We start from the raw sequence: 24,422 nt of genomic DNA on the forward strand, positions 1-24,422 counted from the left end.
AAAAGTTCACAAAGAAATGTATTATAATCACATACTTCAATACAAATATGTTCTTTCTTCAGCCAAGACCACATACTACTCAACCTTAATCAGGACAGCTGATGGGAACACTAGAGCCTTATTCTCAACTCTCAACAATATTCTGAAACCACCTGATGCTCTACCACCTCACGTACTCACAGTTACACAGTGTGATGCCTTCATGACCTTCTTCAATGCCAAAATTGAAAATATTCACCAGACACTGACTGCTACAAATAACTCTGCATCCTCTCTGCACTCTTGGCCTACATCGTCCTTCAGCTCTCTGCTCGCCAGCTTAATACTGCCAACTGTCTCCGAAATAACTGGTGTCATTCATAAATCCAAGCCATCTACCTGCTAGTTAGACCCCCTACCTACCCACCTGGTAAAAATCTGCCTACCTGCCCTGTCCGCGTTAATAACTGACATCATACATTCCTCACTGACTTCTGGTGTTGTCCCATCATCACTAAAGACTGCTGCAATAACACCAACACTCAAGAAACCTGGCGCCGATCCGAATGATTTGAATAACTTCCGTCCCATCTCAAACCTGCCATTTCTGTCCAAAATACTAGAAAGAACTGTTGCAGCCCAGCTCCACACACACATATCTGACAATAATCTCTATGAACAATTTCAGTCTGGCTTCCGTCCCCTCCACAGCACCGAGACAGCCCTAGTGAAAATTACCAATGACCTCCTGATGGCATCTGACTCTGGACTTCTCTCCATTGTGGTTCTCCTCGACCTGAGCGCAGCTTTCGACACCGTTTCCCATGAAATCCTCCTGGACAGGTTATCCTCCATTGGAATCACTGACATCCCTCTGGCCTGGTTCAGATCATATCTCTCTGGCCGCACACAGTTTGTTCAATTCAAGAACCTGAGATCCGGCTCCTCTCCAGTCTCTAGTGGTGTTCCCCAGGGTTCTGTCCTTGGCCCCCTCCTGTTCATTATTTATCTTCTGCCTCTTTGTCACATTCTCAGGAAATTTGACATTCAATTCCACCGTTACGCTGATGATACCCAACTATCTTTCCACTAAGCCTTCTTCCACTCTGCCACCCATCGCCCTATCGGACTGCTTACTGGAAATTAAATCATGGCTCTCACTCAACTTCCTTAAACTCAACGGCGAAAAAACTGAGGTCCTCCTCATTGGTACCAGATCAACCCTAGCAACACTCAACACTTTCTCCATGTCCATCGACAATTCCACTGTTCCTACATCCCCTCAGGTAAAGAGCCTGGGTGTCATCCTGGACAGCACATTATCTTTTGAAGCCCACATCAATAACGTTACTCGGACTGCATACTTCCATCTACGTAATATTAATCGTCTCCGTCCCTCACTTTCACCAACCTGCACCGCTATCCTGGTAAACACCCTGATCACATCTCGTCTGGACTACTGTAACTCTCTCCTCTTTGGTCTTCCGCGGAAATCTCTTCACAAACTCCAGCTGGTACAGAACGCAGCCGCTCGTATCATAACCAGAACCCCCTCTATTGAACACATCACTCCTGTCCTGCAGCAACTTCATTGGCTCCCTATCAAATCCCGCATTGACTTTAAGATTCTACTCCTCACTTACAAGATCCTTCACAACCTGGCACCATCATATCTGTCGGAACTGATTCACATCTACACACCTTCCCGAACTCTCCGATCCTCCTCTGCCAACCAGCTTTCTGCTCCATCTGACAACTTAACTACCATCATGGGGTCAAGAGCTTTCAGCCGATCTGCCCCCTGCCTTTGGAACTCTCTCCCACCAGACATTTGCACTTCTGACTCTGTCTCCACCTTTAAATTCCGCCTGAAAACGCACCTATTCAGAGTGGCATACTCTGTCTCACACTAACTATGCATCACGTTCTTGTTTATTTATTGTACTGATGCACTTTATAGTCACATTCATATTTATTCTTTACCTTTGCACTAAATGTTACCTGATTTATATTGTTTGATGTACTGTTGTTGTGTTTTATGTGCCTTTTAAGGTGTCCTTGAGTGCTTTGAAAGGTGCCTTTAAATAAAATGCATTATTATTATTATTATTATTTAAAAACTAACAATCAAAATGATGCATGTCTTTAAAAAAAGCACATAAACAACAAATATTAGACTTAATTTCCTTTTTGTTTTTATTTTTGTCTTTGTTGTATTTATTTTTTGCAAGGAAAACAAAAATAATTTAGACTGACAAAACAATTCAAACCTAGGTGCAAGCTTTTTTCAAACCTCAGTGGATGAAGTTTTAGAAGTTTTTCATCTTTGAAAATATTTGTGATGAAGGTTTTATCGGCTGAAAGCTCCACAAAAATATTGTAAGAGACGGCACTGAAGACAAAAAATGTATTAAAATATGATTAAATTATTGGCCCATACCCCTGCATTTGAAAACAAGAGTACTTGACATGTGACAGTGTTCACAGAAAAACAAAAACACTTTTTTTTTTATTCCTACTGCTCTCATTTATTGCTGAAATGAAATGGTTAAAATGTACAAACCCAGTGTGTTAGAAGCTTTTACGAGTTTATCATTGTGATTAGCAGAGGTAAACTTTACATCTGTGGATCAGAGTACAGCGTCACAGGAAGCACTGCTCTCCAGCTTAAAACACGCACAGCCAAAGCTCCAACAATCCAACACAGTAATCTGACATCATCATCAACACACACACACACACACACACACACACACACACACACACACACAGTACTGCCAGGTTGGTTCCCACAATACCTCAGTGAGTGTTTGTCCAACTTGCTGCTCCATTTCACATCATGAAACAATAGAACGCACACACAGTAAGTGGTTCCAGTGGTTTATGGAGCAGTGCTGCGTCAATGGTGACCTCCAACTGCCCACAAAACAGAGAGAGAGTGAGAAAGAGGGAGAGAGGGAGCGGTATTCAGAAATGTCCTGGTAATAATACTCAAGAGGTGGAAAGTACCTTGAGAACATTTCTAAGTGCTGGTCTTTTACTTGAGCATTTCCACTCTCCTAAGATTGTCTGATGGATGGATTTAGCTTCAAGTCTTTCTGCAGATTCTGCACGTTAAACTCATAAAATCTGAACTACAGAGTTCAAAATATTTAACAGTTTAATCCAGTAGGTACATGGTTTTCTCCTGACTAAACAATTGTATAACAGAGGTTAATTATGACTTAGTCTTCTGTTTTGAATCATTTTATTAAGCTTTTAGGTTTACATAGGTCCACCACTTTGGTCCAGACTGAAATACCTCAACAACTACTGGACAGATTATCATGAATGTTTGTACAGATTTTCATGGTGTCTAGGAGATAAAACTTTGATGATCACCTGGACTTTCTATCTAGCACTACCATCAGGTTGATATTTTTTGTATTTAGTGAAATGTTTTTATGACTATTGGATGGATTGCTATAGAATTTGGTACAGATAAGCATACAATTATTATCTGGTTATCAAGCAGCTGAAGCTCGTCAAGGTGTTTGACAACGAGTTCATTATTAGAATCAGTTGTGTTAGAGTGGGGAGATACCTAAAACATGCAAGGCAGTAGCTCTCCAGGAGCAGGGTTGGAGACCACTGCACCACTGTGTCCAAGTACAGCCTCTCAGAGCTGCTAACATGGTAGTAGACTTTTAGTCTAGTCTTAGACTTAGTCTAGTTAGTTGTTTTAAAGTCCCCTACTCCCCAGACTCAAAGCTCACAGTTTTTTTTTTAGATCAGATGGAATCTATCTCAGCTGATCCAGTTTGTTTGCTTCCAGCTGCAGAATGATGTGTTTGCGTGACATTGTTTCACATCTGGCAACCTGGGGTGTTGAAATGTGCGTCAACCTGATCTCACCAAAATGAAATGACCATGACCTCTTGACACTGCATTACGTGGTGGTGGCACTGTGATGTTACAGCACTGCCTCTTATGGTCTTCATTTGAGTCTTGAATTCTAAGTAAGGGTAATTTCCATATCAAGCCCAAATTAAAGAGCATGTATTCACACAACACTATGCAAATAGTTATGAAGGTAGTCCTTGTATTTCTGTTGGTACTTCATCTGAAGACATGATTTATGTGGGTTTAACCCTCCTGTCGTCCTCCCGGGTCAAATTGACCCCGTCTGTGTTGACTGTTCCTTCTTTCCTCTCTTCCTTCTTTCCTTCCTCCCTCCCTCCTTCTTTCCTTCCCTCCTCCTTCCTTTCCTTCCTCCCTTCCTTCCTTCCGTCTGTCCTTCCTCCCTCCTACCTTCCTTCCTTATTTCCTCCGTCCTTCCTTTCTTCCCTTCCTTCTTTCCTCTCTTCCTTCTTTCCTCCCTCCCTCCTACCTTCCTTCCTTCCCTCCTCCTTCCTTCCTTTCCTTCCTCCCTTCCTTCCTTCCGTCTGTCCTTCCTCCCTCCCTCCTTCCTTCTTTCCTCCCTCCCTCCTTCCTCCCTTCCTTATTTCCTTTCCTCCTTTCCTCCCTTCCTTCCTTCCTTCCCTCCTTTCCTTCCTTCTTACTTCCTTCTTTCCTTCCTTCCTCCCTCCCTCCTTTCCTTCCTTCTTCCTCCCTTCCTTCCTTGACTCGAGGACAACAGGAGGGTTAAAAAAAACTGTTGTGTTGTTTAAAGGTTTACACTCTGTTCTTCTTTGTTTGAACATATGTCAGATAAGCTGTTTAGAAATATTAGATTTAAGTGCTGGTTTTGCCACAGGTTAACATGCTATCTTTCCAGGCACAGATGACATTTGTGAGATCACAATTATACATTTTATAAGACACAACCTGCCTGTCACATTTCCTTCAAAGCGTGTGTAGGATACTCTACTAGATCACAGTTATGCTTTGAGTGCAGTGTTCAAAGATGAGAATGATATTATTGCTGACTACACATACAGAATATAAAGAACTGAACCGTTTCGTCTTGGACTTTTGGCATTGTTCCTGTATATATATTTTTTCCCATCAGAATTCCAGTACAGACCCGGTGTGCTATATCTTTAAGCTCTGTCCATTACTGAACTCCTTCCAACAATCAACAGACTACATGAGCTATTTCTTACAAGGTGGTTAGTGGAGCAGCAGTCGTGATACACAGTTACTGTGAATGTTCTCATCACTGTGCTCAGAGCTGCATTCTGACTGTTAATCACCTGCAGTGTAACTAAGACTGTTCAAGTACTTCCTGTTTCCTGCTAACTTTTTTCCCCAGAGGGATGATTGAAGAGAGGAGCAACAGTGACACCTGCTGGTTCAACTGGAAACACACAAACATTACAAACCAGTACAAAGCTGCATTACCCACAACATTACACCACTAATACTAATTACATTTACCGTGTTACTGTGATGGAGATGTTCCTGAGCTCATTTAAAGGTAGTTACAAACCAGTCCAAGCACGCAAGAATATAGATAGCATCTCTTGTTTACTTTTTCATGTTCTTCTGAATTATCACATTGCTATTTGCATTTATTACTTATTTTCAGGGGCACCGCCGGGGATTTTGGGCCCAATGAAAAGATATCACATTGGACCCCACCACCACACACAGGCCACACTAACCATGCACAATTGCTGTAACCACACCTCTACCTGTGAAGGCTTGCAACTCTTCTGTAGTCCGATAGTAACTGTCCAACAGTTACTGTTATTTATCTGTGAAAATATAACACTGTGCAGACATGCATGTTACATTTTGCATACAGTGGAATTCACTACTTAATGCAAGACCGATTCCCTCTGTAAGTAATGTGCTGAAGGCCAGCTTTTAAAGTCTAAATGTAATCTTAATGTTAAAATTCTTAAATAATGATATCTATAGAATGACATAATGAACAAAATAATAAAATCAGCAGCAGTTTTTTGAACTAAGACATACTAACTAAGTATACATCCAATTCTTATCATTGAAAAGTATTTAATCATTCTTCTTTTTATCATAATAATAATAAAAATGAATTCCCACAGACCCCTTTCTGTAATGTTAAGTGACATGTCATTCAACACAATGCTGCTTCAGATTGCAGAGTGGCTGGTTCATTATTATGGGGGGACAGGTCTGCTGAGCCTGAAGATGCATCTGTTGGTCCTGGCACCAGGGTTAAGGACAAATGATTTAGTATGAATAGCTTGCTAAAAGTTCACCTGCACTGATTACATGTCATATAAAAGAGGAGTGAAATGCAAACACTGAGAATGTTCTTAATGAAAGATAAATCCTAGGATGCGCTCTGGGACACAAACTCAGTGTTGTACCTGAGATCATCGGGTGTTTCGGGTCTTTCAACATCATGCACCCTCCCTCAGGCGACCCAGCCAGGGCTGATCAGACCCTGGCTTGTGTCCCAGAAGCGTTGGCCCACTGATCACTCCTCCTGATCCACAGCCATCTGGAGGCTCTTTCTGCGCCCTCCATGGTGGACTTGATGGCGTTCCTTTTTGCAGCCCCTTTGATGCCAAGTAGTGTAAAGACCTTGCACAATGAGTGGCCAGCAAAGCCTCTACACCCCCCTTCAATGGGCTCGCAGCGTGCTTTCCAGCCTACCCGTTGGCATTGCTCCACCAGCTCCTGGTACTTCGACCGCTTCCTCTCATTTGCCTCCTCGATACGGTCCTCCCAGGGAGCTGTCAGCTCTATAAGGAGCACCTGCCTCGTAGAGACTGATGACAGCACTATATCTGGCCTCAAGAAAGTTGTTGTTATGTGGTCTGGGAACTTGAGTTGCCTTCCCAAGTCAACTCGCAGATCCCAGTCGGAGGCAGAGGTGAGAAGGTTAGCTGCAGGTTTGGGCTTTGACTGCGGCTCCTCTCCAGCCCTGACAAAGGCGATGTTCCTCTTACCACGTTGTGGCTAGTTGTTATTGTTGCTGACCACGGCCTTGGGGAGGGCAACTGTCTTCAAGACCTGGTCATGCAGCCAACGGTATCGACCATCCCCCAGGGCTATTGGGCAGCTGCTCAGGAAGTGTTCGAGGGAACCTTTCCTGAGGCACAGAGGACATGTTGGAGAGTCACTCTTACCCCAGAGGTGGAGATTAGCTGGGATAGGCAGGACATCATACAGCGCTTGGACCATGAACTTGATACGCTCGGGTTCTGCATACCAGATCTCTCTCCAGGACAGCTTCCTGTCCAGTGCACCCGTCCCCTCCTTGTCCATGCTCCTTGCTGCTGCATGCCGACCATTCTACTGGTCCGTTCTTCCTCGACACCAGCCCGCACCTCCTTCAGGACTAGCTTCTATATAATTAGCAGTAACTATTGTTTAGGAAGCAAACGGCTGTTTCACTGTGGACTAAACTTAGCTAACAGGTTCTTTTCCACTGCTCATGGACGAGACCCACATTTTCATACAAAACCCTTTAATTCCTCTGACGTCTTTCTTTTCTGTTTGTTTTTTGGAACCTTGGTGTATTTCATGAAGCTGTTGGGACACTTTGCTCATGCTGCACTCCTGTAAGTTTGCACCTTATTTGAGGACAGGACTGAACCATCATGTAAATATAGGGGGGTATATAAGTCATGTAAATAGAGGGGGGTATTTGGGCAATACAGAGGCTTTGGATGGTTCATTTTTTGCCAGAAACAAGAAAAATAAGGCGATAATTTAATAACATTAAGAGCAGTGTTGGAAAGGTTACTTTGATAATGTAATGTGTTACCAGCCAGTCTATTTAAAAGTAATTTTTAAAAACTTATTACATTTGATGACTTTTCTAATTTTCTAACCAATGTTTCAGCTGTTGGGGTAAATGTTCCCACTAAGCAGCAAAATCTAAGCTCAGCTGTTTTTCATGGATACTGACATGATTTATAAGAGAGATCATTTCTTATAAAACAACATTTATCTCTCATTTGAAAATGTATTCATTAGTTCATGTAGATTTTAGAATATAAAATAAAGATATTTGATGAATAAAGTGGGTTTAATTGGTACTGTGACTCCATTTAAGCTCATGTGTGCTCCAAATAAGCCCACGTCATGAGTTATTTACTAAATATAAAAATATATTGATTTCAAAGAATTAAAAACAACAATATATGTATTCAGTGACTTAATTAAATATTGAAAAATGTAACCTCCTTTTTAATCAACATTTTCATCAGTAATTGTAACAGATTACACTTAAATTTTTTATGTAATGCCATTACATGGAACTAGTTACATGGCAACACTGATTAAGAGTACTTGTGAATAAAAGACATTAATAGAATATTTTAAGTATGATAAGTTCATTAAAAAAACATTAGCTTATGTTTTAATATATTTAGGGCCCCTGTCAAGTCACAGGCCCTTACAATCGTCCTGCCTACTGTGATCATATAGATCTAGTCCCCTGCAGAATTCTCTACCAGAGGATAAACTGAGTAAGCAGTGACACCTGCTGGTCAAATAGGAAATAGTTTGGAAAAAGTTGAAGGTCCCTTCCTGACATGTTTTAAGACATAAAAATACTTTAAATAAATGTGTCTGTTGTAGTTTTTCAACAGAACAGTTCAATAATCTAGTTACACATTTTTAAATGACATCTACTTGTTCTTGGCAACATTATAGACATACAACATAACTTTTCTTGGTTATTAAACACTATGTCATCATAAACAACATTTTATTGATGACAATAACTAATCAATAATTACACAGGGTTTCTGAAGGGAATGTGTGTTTACAACAAATGACAGATGGATGAATTCCAGATGTAACTTTACATGACTTTAAAGCTACAACTGATGATTATTTTTGCAATTGATTAACCTATCAAGTATTTTGTCAATTAATTACTGCATATCTTCAAATTCGAAGGCTGGAAGTGCTAAAAGTGGTCATTTTTGCTTTAAAAATAATCAAAATGAAACAATCAATTATCAAAATAGTTAGGTTTCATAATAAAAGTGGAATTAAAAATGCAGTAAAAGTGACGAAACTGAAATATTTTAACAGAAACACACAGTTTTATTCTGAAGGTCTAACAGTTTCGACATGAACAATAAAATACAACACTGTCAACATCTGGCTCCGAGTGTATGTGTGTGTGTGTGTGTGTATGTGTGTCTGTCAGTCAGTAACTTTCAGTATACAGTGTCTCACAGTTTTACTTCATAGAGTAAATACAAACAATGGAGACAAAATAAAAACAAATAAAAACAAGGCAAAAAGTATTCAGTACATTCAGCACAGCGGGTAACACTGTCCAGTCTGTAGTAGTGTTCCAGCTATGATCTTGTCAAGGAGTGTTTATTGTCTGAGCATTGTGCTGGACCAATCAAATCCATTTCTGTCCATCCCATTAGTCCAGATGAGCTTGTTTCTCTTTACGCTTCTACCCCGAACCATCAGAGCTCATCCTGCAGGGAAAAGATGGACGTCAGACTGTATTTCACCAGCTGATTATCCTTTGAATTTGAGGGGAGCTACTTACCTTCAGTTTGTTGTGTGGCTGTGGCGTCAACTGTTGTAGGCGCTGTCTGATGGTGTCAGCGATCACGTTAGCATCCCGGCTATTGATTTGTTCCCCGCTGTGTGCATGCTGTCAACACACACGTCATAGAATTAGAAATGTTTTTCCACCACGGACCAGTGTACAATCCATCTTTCACTGATTTTTAAATCATTTTAGGGCACATTGCTGTCTTTATTAAGTAGACAAAGATCAAGGGAGACAGAGATGCAACAAAGGTCTCTGGCAAGATTCAGACCGGCGAGTTGTGGTTCATGGTAGGCATTTTAACCCCTCTGTTCCTGTTGTCACCACAGCTTCACACATGCTATTAAAACAGGCTAAACAGTGGAATAGTACTTGACCAAAGTATGTGTGTGTGTGTGTGTGTGTGTGTGTGTGTGTGTGTGTGTGTGTGTGTGTGTGTGTGTGTGTGTGTGTGTGTGTGTGTGTGTGTGTGTGTGTGTGTGTGTGTGTGTGTGTGTGTCCTCACCCTTCTTGTTCCCAGGTACGGGTAGAATCTGACGGTTGGGTATGCATTGATTCCAGCTGATTGACAGGCCTGATGATGAGCCTGACAGTCCACCTTCCCTGCCCGAACCTCCCCTTTAAGAATCTGTCAGTCACACAAAGAAAATCCCTTTCAAGCAAAGAGAAACTCTCCTTTGACAACATGTCAGTTTATGTTTCATGTCACATCCTGTAACAACTGGAAGAGTCTGGCTTAGTTTGTCAGTTGTCTCTCCTGGACTGTCAAAGAACAAAGGCTACTGGATAAAAAGATATGTTAGTAGTAGCAGTAAAAGGAAAAGGTGTCTCACCCGGGCCAGGACCTCAAACTCTGGGGCAAAGTGTTGACAGGGTCCACACCAGGGGGCGTAAAAATCCAGAACCCAGTGATCCTGACCTGACAGAACCAGAGACCTAAAAGAGTCTGGGGTCAGGTCCACTGACGCCTTGGGTAGAGAGCTGCACACAAAAGATATTTCATCTGTAGGACTCCACATTAATCCAATCACTGATGAAAATACAGAAACACAAAGAAAGAAAGAAGGAAAGACAGAATGGCAGTTTGTGTCTCACCTCAGTGCCCATGCTCTCAGTGAATGGGCATCTCTGTGCCAACCACTGTAACTCCTGAAGAGACAGACAGACCAATAGGAAAACATGATTAATAAGCTGAATCAAAAGGATTAATAGTTAATAGTCTGATGTTAATATTTAAAATAAGTACTAACGCTCCAATTCAAGAAAGATGGGGCCCAACAGGAGCAAGCAATGCAAAGAGAACAGGACCTAACATGGAACCCTGAGGAACGCCACAGCTAATCAGCACTGAAGATAGACCCTTCAAAATCATAAAGTCGTTCACTACGGTCTCTAAACCTTCAAACATTTTTGAAAATCTCTCCATCTTATCCACAGTCAGAGGAGAAGGTGGATATCAGTTTCATCTCTCTAAGAACAAAGGCTGAAAACCGAGAAACTGATACCAATACTTCCAAACCTGTATGATTTACATGTTGTATCTTGTTAGCTAATAAGCTATTCATCAATCCATCCTGTAGTCAGCTGGGTTTAGTTGAGAAGTCAAACCTGACTGTTTATATACTGCACCTGAAGGTTATTAGTCAACAAATAGCTCGAGCTGCTGCTAAAAACTTTACGTCTCCTTTAAACATTTCTATTTCTACACTTGATCAATAAACAAGATAGATTTCAAAGTGTAAATTAGGAGTTGTTTTAAGGTGGATTTTTTCTCTTATGATGGAGGCTAGGCAAGCAGTATTCCTGTGCTTCCTGTCTTGTGCTTTGCTAAGGCCTTGCTGTGCTGGGTTAGCAGAGATGAAACTGATTACCATCTTTTCTATCTTCTTATCTGACAGTGCTCCTTTGTATTTTACAGTGTGGTACATACGTGTAAAGATCTTTCTGCCTGGTGTTGCCAGTGTACAGGCGGACTTCAGGGTACGCCCTCACATTCTGACTTTGGCAGAACATCTGATACCGCTGACAGTCGACCGAACCAACCATGATCTGACCTGACAGCAGCTGCATGGTGAGAGAGACATATAGGATTGACAGGTTACACTCTGTTAATCACTAGCAGAAGCATCATCATTCACTATATAGACAAGAGCCAAACGAACATTAAGATTATTGCAGAAATATCAGTGTATGGGCCAAAGGTTTTTTTTTGTGTCCACAGGGTCCACATAGTCAAATTTAAAGGGTTAAAATGTGAAAATAAACCTATGAATAACTTGCACACATTCTTTTTTTGTGGACCCAGCATCAAATTTCTGCTTTTAATCCATTTTGAGAGAATATATTAGAGGATTATGGCAAAAATGTCTAAGTGGTGTAACCATAAAAACTTTGTATCAAATAATTCAACTTGCTTAAAAACAGTAAATTCTCAATAAAACACCATATCAACTAGTTTGGCATGATCTTACATTATAACTTTTATATTAAATAAAAGTAATGGAATACAATTGTTCTAAATATTATATTTAATCTGGGGAATCATGGAGATCAGGAAACATTTAAATGTTTTAAATGAAGTCATTATTAGTATAAGTCCACTTAAATACACTGTAGGTGATAAAATATATAATTTGTATCATCCTTTTGTGGTTACACCATTTGACATTTTCAGGAGCATTCAGTCTTACTTTTGGTTAAAAAAAAATGGTGCAAATGTCATTTCAAATTATATAAAACCAACAAAAATACTAAATGTACATTTTAACAAACCTGATGCTGCTTTTAAAAATATTTTTAACATATTTTTGAATTGTCCATCTTGCCAACCCTTATTTGTCACTGATCTGTATATGTCAACCAATAATTAACAATAAATGTCAATTTAGAAACAGTGTCTCCATTACATAGTCTGTTCATCAGAGAGAACTGACAAGTTTTATGTCTGTTCAGTACATAACTTGGTCACAATGCTTTGATTTTTTATTTTTTATTTAGCCTTTATTTAACCAGGTTAAAGAGATCACGGATCTCTTACAAGGGATACCTGGCCAAAATAGCAGCAACACAGTTACAGCATTAAAAAAATACATACTTATATAAAACACTTGCATACAGACGGCCTGGACTCCAGAGTTTTCACCTAATCTTTAAATTCGATCAAGGGTACGAGGTTTTGAAGATAAAAGTTCACATTGAAGATTGTTCCAAGCATCAGGTGCCGGAAACCTAAAAGCTTTCTTTCCTAATTCAGTTCTTACTTTTGGAACAACCAGTTGCAAAATGTTCAAATTCAAGATAGCCTTGAAAAACTATTTGTTTTGGTTGGCACCCTGGAAGTTTAAGGCACTGACTATGTACTACAATGCTGATTCAAATCTAGCAATGTCTTAACTAGCTTTAGCATGTTGTCATCTGAAATGGTTTTCAATGAACAGATGTTCCCTGTCAAAAGTGAATTGGTGGAATGCATTTGAGACCATCAGTTGTATTGTGCTGAGGTAGTGTTGGTACACAGCAAATACCCATATTCCACTACTGCAGTAATCCGTAAAGACAAACAACCGTATATCATTAAGATATGAAGGTCAGTCCTGTGTGCTGTGTTTCTCTTCTCTGATCGGCTCTGGTGATTTTTATAACTTGGTTTGGTTTTGATAAATGTCAGTGTACTGTAGGGTTTTCTGAATCTGTCATATGATGTATTTTCCTGAGTTTAGCTTCAGTGTGTGTTCATTCCTCTGCAGAATGTTGTGTGGTTCAGTTGACACTAAGTTTATGTTGCAGTAGACTGTAAAAGTCAGACAGTTAGTCTACTCGGTGCTGGTTGTCCCTACACCTACATGCTGAGGTTTACTCTTTATTCCAAGTCTGTTGTACAGTCCAGGCTGTTTCAGTGTGTGTGTGTGTGTGTGTGTGTGTTCATATTGTGTGTTAATGTACCCTGGCCATGCGTCTCCACTCTGGCATTAGAGCTTGACAGGGACCACACCACGGAGCGTAGAAATCAACTGCCCATATCTTCCCTTCATCGCGACCTGCAGCCACAAGAGAAGAAAAGAAGAAAAAAAAGAGGAGAGGAGAGGTTGCTCAGTTGTTATATAGTTTGAGGAGATTTTGGTTTTGTGCAATTCGATGAATTTAACTATCTGTGTTTGTGCCACTGGACCCTGGTCTATCTGTTAGTGTTTTCAGAACCAGTTTTACCTTTAACTCTCTCAGCGAAGCTAGTAGGATCCAGGACGACCATAGATGGACTGACCAGATCCTACAAAGACACAAAGAAGCTCTTTCAGTCCAGTGTGGTTGATGACGACTATTGTTTGTTGAAACTGTGTTCATGTTTGTTTCCCAGTAAGGTTGCTCATGGCACAATTTAAAAGGGGACATATTACCTTTTTTTAAATGTTCTGTTATTTATATACTGATGTGATGTCAGATATGGCTAAATATAGTTCCAAAACTTGAGGTTAATGTAAGTAGAAATGCTCCCTGCAGGTGAAAAGCCAGCCAAAACCTGCTCTTTACACTGTTTTTTTTACATTGCAGATGATGGTTTTGTTGCTAAGGTGGTTGCTAAGAACTTTTCATATGTTGTTTGCATCGTCCACATTCATATTTTAGATCTGATTCTGGCTCAAACATGTATGGATGGATTTAAGAAGTTGATATTTTGAGTAAGGAACGAGAACAAGGATTGAAATGTACAGAATATGTCCCATTTAACATGAACTTTGACTTTCCTTTTCAAGTTTTTAAACTGAGAATCAGAAGAAAAATGAAAAATCAATATTAGTCATGAGTATTATGTAGTATTAGCATATAGTACTTGTATGAACTCCAGGATGCCATCAGCTGAATGTTGTCCTTCGTATTCATGAACAGAGGAACCGTTGAAGAGAACTGTGGTGGGATACGCCTGGATATTATACTGAGACACAGAGTGAGAGAGAAGAAAGTTATCAACCTGTCTGTTGTGTCAACATGTCTCCAGATAATAATCAATGGTATGGTCCATATATATTGCTAACCATAGAGCACAGGTTGTGGTGGATGGTACAGTCCAGAGTACCAAACTTCATCTGCCCCGCCAACTGGATGGAAGCCTTCCTCAGTTCAGGAAGTAAGGCTCGACATGGAGGACACCACTGCACACAAGAATCACATATTTATAAAATCAGTATCTAACAAGGTGATGTCACTACATTTATTTTCACCACATGGACATATCTTTGCTATACCTGCGATTAATAGGACAATGACCCCCCCTTCTCTTGCCTGTCACTGTGTTTAATGTTAAACATGTAATTTACATACTCAGCTCACATTAGGTGGCTATTTTCTCCCCTTTTCACTGTACCTGTGTGCAACAAAGTAGTTCATTTGTGTCTGCCTCTACCTGTCACTGTTTGTATTGTAGGTGTAACACCATCACCAGCCCTGAAGGTAAACAGGATTCAGATAGGCTGGGTCATCAAACCTTGACGTATAAAACTATCTGAGGTTAAATCAACCTTACATGTACTGACCACGCATTCCCATCTGTTTATATATCAGGAGGGTGTGCTGTATGACACATTATTTCCTGTTCCTGTTCTTCACTGCTAGTGAAGACCACAAGTCCAAGACACATTGGGCTAACTGTCACAGACCTGCCAACCTTGGCAAAATATTTTGAGTACCACTTGTGTCATGCGGCTTTTTTCGCAGACTTTTGCAACTCCATTGCTTTGCACACAGTGCCTTAGCTGTGCTGACAGCCACAAGTTAACTGCATTGAACTATTTCAATAGTTATTTAATTAAAATGGTAATAATTTATTTTGTATATTGCAATAGGTGTTTTTATTTTCAAGAATGTTATAATTAAATTGGCTTACAGCACATAAGCACACATCACCGGGGCTAATTTATATATTACCTGCAGCTCCCTGGTGGCTTATGTCCATCATAATTGCACACTGTGTAAAATGCATGATATGGGACTTTAGAGGGTCGGAACCATGGCCACTGTTATTGATATTTCATCAAAAACTTCTGGGGGACATGGACCCTCTTCTTTTTGTCAGGTCTGCTGCCCTGTCCCTCCCTGTCTTTTTCTTCCTCATCTGCCATGATAGTGGCAGAGTGGTAAAGTTGCTGCAAAAGATTTGTTGGCTACGTGTTTAAACTGTATAAATAATCATATATTATAATAATTATATACAGGCCTACTCTATCTGCAATGGATATATATAAAGGCTAAAATACACACACATACACACAGATGCACCGTTAATTTCTCTTCTTCTCTATTTTCTTCGAAGGCACATTGGGGTCATTAGGGGAACATGATCGATAGATTTGCTAGGAAAAAAACTCTCAAATCTATGAGTTTTTTTCACATAGACTTCGCTCAAATGTTTTCATAGTGAAAGTAACGTTCTGTGCAGGAGAATGGTCACACTGATTTCCAAATACTACAGGACAGTCTGACTAGATTAAGAGAACAAGATATCATCATTAAGTAATGGCTGAACTATCATATCAGGCTAAAACAGATATATACATGATAAATGGTACATAGACTGTACTTATCTAGTCTTTTTGAACACTCAAAGCACTTTTACACTACATGTCACATTTATCCATTCACAAGCATTCACACACTGACAGACAGGAGCAACCATGCAGGATGCCAACCTGCTCATCAGGAGGAGACTAACCGTTCATAAACACATTCATACACCGTTGGTGCAGCAACGGGAGCAATCTGGGGTTAAGTATCTTGCCCAAGGACACATGGACATGTGGACTGGAGGAGCTGGAAATCGAACCGCAAATCTTGTAATTGGTGGACGACCGCTCTACCTCCTGAGCCACAGCCGCCCCTTCATGTGTGTATGTATCATAAATTGTCTGATTAAAGCATCTAGTTACACACCGGGGCGAAGAAGTCCACCAACCAGGGCTCCTTTCTATCTGAGGGGAAGTTGTCCGGCCTCAGAGTCGTCACATGAGCACGAACACTGTCCCTTGCAAAACCCACAATGTCGTATGATACATCCTTACCTAAAAACAGACACAAGGGTTAGGGGTTAGGATTAGGGTTGGGAGTTGTATTAAGGATTAGGGACACACTTTATACATATCAACAGCAGAACAATTTCTCATCATCAAACCAATAAACTGACAGACCACGATTTTTTTTTGGTAGTGGTAGTACTGCAGGTCATTAGGTTTGCTGAAGAAAGAATAGATAATGCTGGTATGGAAACATGCTCATGATAGTAATGCTAACAAGCTAATGATAAGCAGGTATCATGTTTATCTTAGCAATCCATCTGGCGTTGAGATATTTCAGTCTGGACCAAAGTGTCTGAGCAACAGACCTAGATATATATGCTGCTGACATGACTACAACGGTGCACGGTAGATAAAATAGTAAAGTCTTGTTCAGTTGTAGCACTGACCATGGTGGATCTCAAAGTCGTGGATTCCTAATCCTTTAAAGACAGCAACGCAGGGTTTGTGAATGTAGATAGACTGACACAACTCAGAGTCTGCTGTACAGTCAACCCTGCCGACCTGGAGAGAAAGACAGTCAGTGAGATATACAGGCAGGCAGTGAGACGGAGGGACAGGCAGACAGACAGGTACCTGTATGTGGTCGTTTCGGAGGAAGGCAAGTAGCTTCTTGTACTCCTTGGAGGCGGGGCTTCTGTCTCCAAATGTAAAACTGACCAACCAGCGGTGACGGGCCAGCTTACTCTGGAAAGAAGAAGTTACATATATTTAACTAGATGTATATTTGAGCAGCAGTAATGCACATCTGAATTTAAAAGCTCTAGGGCATGTTTGAGTGTGTGTTCTGTAGATTGCGTATATAATTGTGTAATGTGTGAACCTCGAAGTTCTCCTTGGTCAGCAGCTCCAGATCAGGCAAATGACTGATGACCTGATTGTAAATCTCTCTGCTGTCCAGAGTATTCAGCCACTGGAATACATGAACACTGAGTCAGTGCTGCAGTATGATACACAATATTACTATAAACAGCTACAATATACTGTGCGCCCTACCAGAACACTGCCATGTTGATCCAGAGAACTTCCAGGTGGGAACAAAGCAGTGGCCCCACTGGTTACCTGAAACATGGAAGAATGATTAAACATTAATACCAGAAGCATTACTAGTGAAAATAAATCTAATCTGTGGTCAGAAACAAAACCGAGTATCCGCCAATATGCAGATGATTCTCTTATCTTCCACATAAAAGCAACTGGCTGCAAAGGATCCTGGGAGTCTATTCAGTTTTTCAGGTTATTTACATGAGGAGTAATATGAAAATATGTTGCAGTAGCAGTGTCAGTACTACTGCAGTAGTGTTGCAATAGTGCAGAGCCTTACCTGGAAACTCTCGCAGAGTTGTTCCTGTGAGGTGCAGTCCATCCATCCCACCTTCACTAGACCATCCTACACAAACACACACACACAATAGGATAGGATCATTTATTTTATTGTATAAACACTAACACAGCTATGACATGTTCAACAGAGAACCGGATAGTGGTGATTTAGATGTTTAATAATGTCATAATGTACCATACAAATCGAAACAAGGTAAGATGATTTATAATGAGCGAAAACAATATGAAAAGCTTTTTCTTTAAAATACAGAAATACACGATTAAATTTAGTCAAATCTGTTTTTTTATAATATATGGATTCAAAAAGTATGGGATCCTCATCAGATGGAGCAAATTACATCCTCATTAAGGCTCAAAAAATCCACTTTTACTAAACGATGGAGTCCTGTCACAACCTTATTAAGGCTGTGGCTCAGGAGGTAGAGCGGTCGTCCACCAATTGGAAGATTGGCGGTTCAATTCCCGGCTCCTCCAGTCCACATGTCGATGTGTCCTTGGGCAAGACACTTAACCCCAAATTGCTCCCGTTGCTGTGCCAACGGTGTATGAATGTGTATGAATGATTAGCTTCCCCTGATGTGCAGGTTGGCACCCTGCGTGGTAGCTCCTGCCATCAGTGTATGAATGTGTGTGAATGGGGTGAATGAAATGTATTGTAAAGCGCTTTGAGTGGTCGAAAAGACTAGAAAGGCGCTATATAAGTACAGGCCAATTACCATTTACAATGAGGTTCATGGTCCGCTTGCTTAAGTTTTACCTACTAACATTTTCTGTGCCATCTCTCGCAAGAGAAAATATTGCACCTGTATCTTTGTCTCAGCTATTATACCTCGGAGAGGACAGTTTGTTTTTTCTTTTTCTCATTGATGGGTTTGCTTTACATGTATGAGTGACTATGTGTTTGCATGTATGTATGCACATGTATGTATGTATATATATATGTTACATGTCAGAGTGGATACGTATGCCCTTTGGTTTGGTTTGCCTTTTCTTTTTTTCCCCTTTCTTCCTTCTTGCTTAACAATTGAATATATGTATAAAGACTATATACAGCTGTAAAGGGAAATTAAATTCTATGAAAATGTGTATAAAAAGTAAATAAAATTTAAGTTAAAAAAAATCTATTTTTTGAGCTTGCATGTTCTATTTTAGACAAACAGTCAACAATCGACATTGTGATTATTTGCCATACTTATCTTGGTAATGTCTAATACACTGAATACTGAACAAAATCATAAAGACGAAGAGTAGAAGAGTAATGTTTATGTTAAATAATCTGTTGTTAAAAAAGCAAACTCAAGTAAAATATGCTCTATTTCACATCTCTTCTGACTATTATGATAATAATCATTGTTATATCGTTAATCTAATTTAAATAATTGTTATATGAATAACACTGTCCAGGACTAAGGTGTAGATAACTCCAGTCCATATATTCAGCTCCAGAACTCATTCTCAAAGAGCTGTAGCATTTATTTGGTGACAAACACTCATCTCTCTGCCCCACTGAAGCCAAAGTGCCCTCCAGAGCAACGTTTTTCTATAGCAGCTCTTTTTCATCTGCACCTGCCTCCAGCTGTAGTTTCTCTGACATTTGAATTGGGGGTTTTTTCTACATGAAATTGACTGGACACACACAATTACATGGCTTAAAACTGCAGGTGGAAAAAAAACCCTCAGCTTCTGAAATAAAGCCAGCCGCACAGAAAATACTTCAATTAATTGCTCAGACCAAATTGCAGGTGTGTTGATAAAGTAGATCAATACAGAGCTACACATGCTGGTCAATATCTAAATTCTTCAAATGGAATAAACTTTTTCTTCAGGTAAAATTATTCAAATATAGCAAAAGAAAAAAATACTCTTGGTTTAACTGACGAAGAGCTAAAAGACACTGCTTTGTTTTGATTGGTCACAAGCCAAAACACTTAGAAACCACTTCTCTACAAGACAGTCTCTCCTCACTCATTAAATATATTACACTTGCTGTGTAAAATAGCATCTCAGATCATTTTCAGTTACGAAAGCTGAGTAGTCATTTCTTCTTTTAATAGCAGAGGACATCTAGAGTTAAATGGAGGAGGCCCGACTCAGCTAGAAATAGCTGTGTGATAATATGACGTGTCTTCTCACCAACATTCCAGCCAGCTTTTGTCTTGTTCTTGGCTCCAGGCAATCTGAGAGAAATACAAAGTCCAACCATTAATGCTACAGAACAAGCTAGACAAGACCATGTATGCAAATAAGACAACACTTTTAGGCATCATATATAGGTGTGTGTGTGTGTGTGTGTGTGTGTGTGTGTGTGTGTGTGTGTGTGTGTGTGTGTGTGTGTGTGTGTGTGTCTGTGTGTGTGTGTGTGTGTGTGTGTGTGTGTGTGTGTGTTACCTCCAGTGTCAGAGCAGAAGGTGATCAGCCAGCCCTGGCCTGTCGAAAACGCAGTCTCTATCTCGCTGAACACGTTACCTAGCAACCACATAGATTGATATCAGCTAGTCTCATAATCAGACTGAAGTGCCATTTATAGTAACCAGGTTAGTTGTAAACTGTAACACTATGAACATTTCAGGGTTACCTTGCCAGAGCTGAGTGATGGTTGTTGTGATGAACTGCATGGAGAAGCGGACCAGGTTGTCTTTAGAACGTTCCCCATTAAACTTCTCTGGTTTCTGCAGAAGAACAAAGTCATGAGTCATCATGAGGTACATCAATGGTTCTGAAACTGAAATGTACAAGAAGCACTGAAAGCAGCATGAGGGGATTAAGTTGAATCTGATCCATCTGGGAACAATAACCAAAGGAAATGCCTCTGATGATAGCAGAATTATCAGAATTCAGCTCAATGAGATTTATCTATTTATTCGATACAAACTCATCAGTCTCTCTTTCTGCTGAATTCATTGTCAGTGTAGCAGTTTTGTGTCTAAACTAAGTTTCACGTCATATAATAAATATTGATATTTCAATCCAAATCAAGTTGGCTTGTTGTGTTAAAAAAAAACCTTCAACATTATCAGTTATCCATTCAAATTCAAATCACTTTACAAGGCAGGTTGACATGATGACATCATCATTTAACCTATGCTGTGTTTCAAATATCTCTCTGCACTTACTCTTAATATTTTGAGTGCATGAGCGTGTTCACACTGACATGAGTACCCAGATGGTGCACTCAAAACAGTCAAACAGTCATCTTAGCTATGTAGCAGAAGGGGACGGACCACTTTTCAAACTGGAAATGGCGGTCCAGGATGTTATAACTATGTGTAAACTCAGCAAGATGTGGACTGCTTTCAAATGGCGCTGACACAACACACATGCTGGATAAAACTTTCAGTCTTCTACCTTCACTGACCATTTCCAGTGCAGTTCTCTGTACTGCAGTGGTCCACTGTTCAATCACATCAGTTCATTAGAATAACACACACGACACAAACCTGTCCTGCTCTGAAAATGAACAGACTGGGGTAGCTGTTGATGCCTTTACTCCTGCACAGATGGTTGTTGTCGCCACAGTTCACCGCTCCAATCCTCATCACTCCATCCATCTCCTTTGCAAAGTCCCTCCACTGAGAGACACACAGAGACGTAGACAGATATTGTTTTATTTGGTGAACTGAAAATGAGCTTAAAGCATCTCAGGCGGATGTTCTGTGTTTGGTGTATTTAGTGTGTGTTTAATTTGCAAGTGAGTGTGTATTTTGGTGTCATGTTACCGTTGGAGCGAGCTGGTGACAGTGTGAGCATCGTGGGAAATAGAAGTTGATGAACCAGATTTCTCCAGAATTCACTGCTGATTCTGAAACACACACACACATACACACACACACCAGTCACCGCCTGTTTACCCATCTACCTGTCATGTCTCCCATGTCACACATAGCTCTCGTGTTTTTATTGCCTCTGCTGTCACCTCACAGCCATTAAAACCTCAGTGATAGAGCCAGAGAGGTAAATATAATGTGTGGAAGAGTGGTAGGGAAAGTTTAAAAGGGAATGCAGAAATGGTTGTGAAAGTTATATATAAAGATATAATAAATGGCTGGTTATGCAGGGACTGGTTTTTGTGTTGCTTTATGTTCTGTTGAATTGAACACCTGTATATAAACTTAAAGGTACCCTATGAAATTGTTTTTTGTCTTGTGTGTGTGCATGCATGTAATGTGCCACGAAATGCAGCAATGTGCAGGCAGAGGCAGTGACAAAGAAGTGTGCTGGCGAGTAAACAGGATGTAAACAAAGCAGGATTCAGCAAAAAATCTGCATTGCAAATGTTCTATGAGGAAGGAAATGAATTTGTTTGTCAGATTTCAGGGGTACACTATAAGTTTGGTCAGAAACAATTTATGTTAACATAATGTTTGTTCACAAGACAAAGGGCCCCTTTAAAACGACATAAACAGATTTTTGGCCATGTTATGGTATGTTTATTCTATTTTTTAGCTACTTTTACTATGTAATATTTTTATTTTCCATCTTATATTACAGTAGTATTTGAACTTTTTCATCTTTCTTTTTTGTTCTTTTTTAACATTGCTTTATCTTCTTTTCATGTGAAGGTGCTATACTAATAAAGTTTTTTATGTTGTTTTTTTTAAAGGTGATGTGTTTAAGGTGTGGAAGAGACACCCCAGCAAGTTTACAAGAGGTTCAGTTTACTTGTCACAAGAAGTCCTGCTTTAACAGTGAAAATATATAACATCACCTGAACTTTCCACAGTTTGAAAAAATAACACTGATGACATCATCAGATTTTTTTTTAAATGTTAGCTTAGACTTCAAATGTTTAACTATTTATTCAAATGTTTCAAATATACAGTATTTCCTATTGTCTCCTATTGTTTATATAGATTTTTTTCCTTAATATTTATTGTTTGTTGGTTTTTATGATGCTCTTTCTATTTTTATTATCCACTTTGCTGCTGTAACACTGTACCGACTATCTCATCCTAACAAAAAGCATGTGTTATAAACTGGAAGTGTGGGGTTTGAAAGAGGTGAGCATTTAGGAGGGAGTGGGGCTGTTTAAAAAAAAAAAAAAAAACACTATTGAGTTACATTATGGGAAATGTAGGATCCAGTGTTTTTGGAGCTTGACACATGCCAGGGACTAAAAGTCGGCATTAGAGTTGCAAGAATAAGCCCATTAATCGATTAGTCAATTGACAGAAAATTAACTGCCAACTATTTTAATAATCGATTAATTGTTTCGAGTCATTTTTAAGAAGAAAAAAAGCTAAAATCCTCTGGTTGCAGCTTCTTATGTGTGAATATCTTCTGTAAGTTGTGGACTGTTGGTCCAGAACAACAAGAACACCCAGAGAATCAAACCACAGATCTCTGTGATGGTGCATCATGTATGAACACCTGCTGCTGTTTCAATGAGGTGTAATTAACTAGTAAATGACATGGTAGTAAGGAAGTAGTACTAGAATTACAGGCTCCAGAGCAATGATAGTACATAAAACGCTTTTGGGGACTTGTAAAGATGAAGACCAGGTTCTCACCGAAGTCTCCACTGTCCAACGTAATGACCTCCAAATCATCGTCATAGATACCTGGACAGAAAGACAGAGTTCAATTCAAGATACTGTTTTCAATACACAAAGTTGTAAGAACAAAGCTTTCTGACAACTAACAGGTGTGCTTGGTTACCATGGAGACTCACCGAAGTCGTAGCGGTAGTAGTTCCAGCTCTCGTAGCGTCCTCCCTGCTGCTCGTCCAGTCCCTTCTCTCCATATTTATCGTATTTCTTCCTGAGGTCTTCATCCTTCAGAACCTCATAGGCACGATTCACCTGCACGAACTTGTCATGGGCCGAGGAGTCTCCCTGAAACACAGTTTTTAATCAGAGTTAGGGTTCTGTAAAGGCTGACAGAGAGGTTAGCAGGCTATCAGGGGTAGTATCATATTCCAGGGTACATTGAGGGTTTTGTTACAGTCTGTAATGTGTGTGACTCACAGGGTTTTTGTCAGGGTGCATGGTGAGTGCTAGCTTCTTGAAGGCCTGTCGTATCTCTCTGGTCGTGGCCTCCCTGCTGACTCGCAGCAGGTCGTAGTAGTCTTGGCTCTCCGCCCCAACCGCCACCAGCGTGATGACGAGGAGGAGCAGAAGTGGCAGCGCAAGATGGATGGGACGAGGCCGCCGGACCCCTAGGGCAAACTTGTCACCCATCCCCAGTCCTCCCATTCCAGCCGCAGTAACCAGCTACTTCCAGAGGAGCAGCAACTGGAAGACACAGGAAAAACGTTATTCTATTCTTGTTGTGTAGGTCACTGCTACCAGCTAGTAGTCCACCTAACCCTGCAGCCAGATAGATAGATAGATAGATGGAAGACAGAAGATAACAAACAGCAAAACATTTTACAACCCTTTTCCTAATTGCATTAGTTGCTCTGGGTTCCACTTTGTTCTCTGTGTGTCTCCATGCTTATGTGGCACTGGTTTATTGGCTTGTGGTATGGGAGGGGCTGCCTACTACGTCCTAATACTCCCTCCTGATATGCCACTGACTGTATTTTGGTTTCATATCTCCTGATACTCGTACATACATGTTGGCTCAGGTTCACTGTAAATATATAACTTCCT

At 40.2% G+C, this 24,422-nt stretch overlaps 1 protein-coding gene across 1 annotated transcript; it reads right to left on the minus strand.

Moving 5' to 3' along the window:
• Positions 1–8,953: 8,953 nt before the first annotated feature.
• Positions 8,954–24,008, minus strand: dnajc10 (DnaJ (Hsp40) homolog, subfamily C, member 10). Its single transcript, XM_062431605.1, has 24 exons — positions 23,796–24,008; positions 23,501–23,663; positions 23,340–23,390; positions 21,549–21,631; positions 21,270–21,401; positions 20,408–20,501; positions 20,221–20,298; positions 19,966–20,009; positions 17,813–17,878; positions 17,485–17,550; positions 17,312–17,401; positions 17,065–17,175; positions 16,878–16,992; positions 16,349–16,476; positions 14,458–14,574; positions 14,256–14,357; positions 13,634–13,694; positions 13,370–13,464; positions 11,358–11,491; positions 10,523–10,576; positions 10,261–10,408; positions 9,933–10,055; positions 9,422–9,529; positions 8,954–9,347 (listed from the first exon to the last, which is right to left on the minus strand). Exons 1-24 carry the CDS (start codon positions 24,006–24,008, stop codon positions 9,336–9,338), a joined length of 2,388 nt encoding a protein of 795 aa, XP_062287589.1. The 3' UTR covers positions 8,954–9,335.
• Between the last annotated feature and the right edge of the window lie 414 nt (positions 24,009–24,422).

The sequence above is a fragment of the Scomber scombrus genome, chromosome 13, assembly GCF_963691925.1.
Source record: "Scomber scombrus chromosome 13, fScoSco1.1, whole genome shotgun sequence".
Lineage (NCBI taxonomy): Eukaryota > Metazoa > Chordata > Actinopteri > Scombriformes > Scombridae > Scomber > Scomber scombrus.

Coding starts and splice junctions, on each gene's coding strand:
- dnajc10 (XM_062431605.1), bottom strand. CDS start 24,008: ATGGGTGACAAGTTTGCCCTAGGGGTCCGGCGGCCTCGTCCCATCCAT. Junction 21,632..23,339: donor GTTGGACAGTGGAGACTTCG/GTGAGAACCTGG, acceptor TGTGTGTTTCAG/AATCAGCAGTGAATTCTGGA. Junction 17,551..17,812: donor AACTCTGCGAGAGTTTCCAG/GTAAGGCTCTGC, acceptor TCCATGTTTCAG/GTAACCAGTGGGGCCACTGC.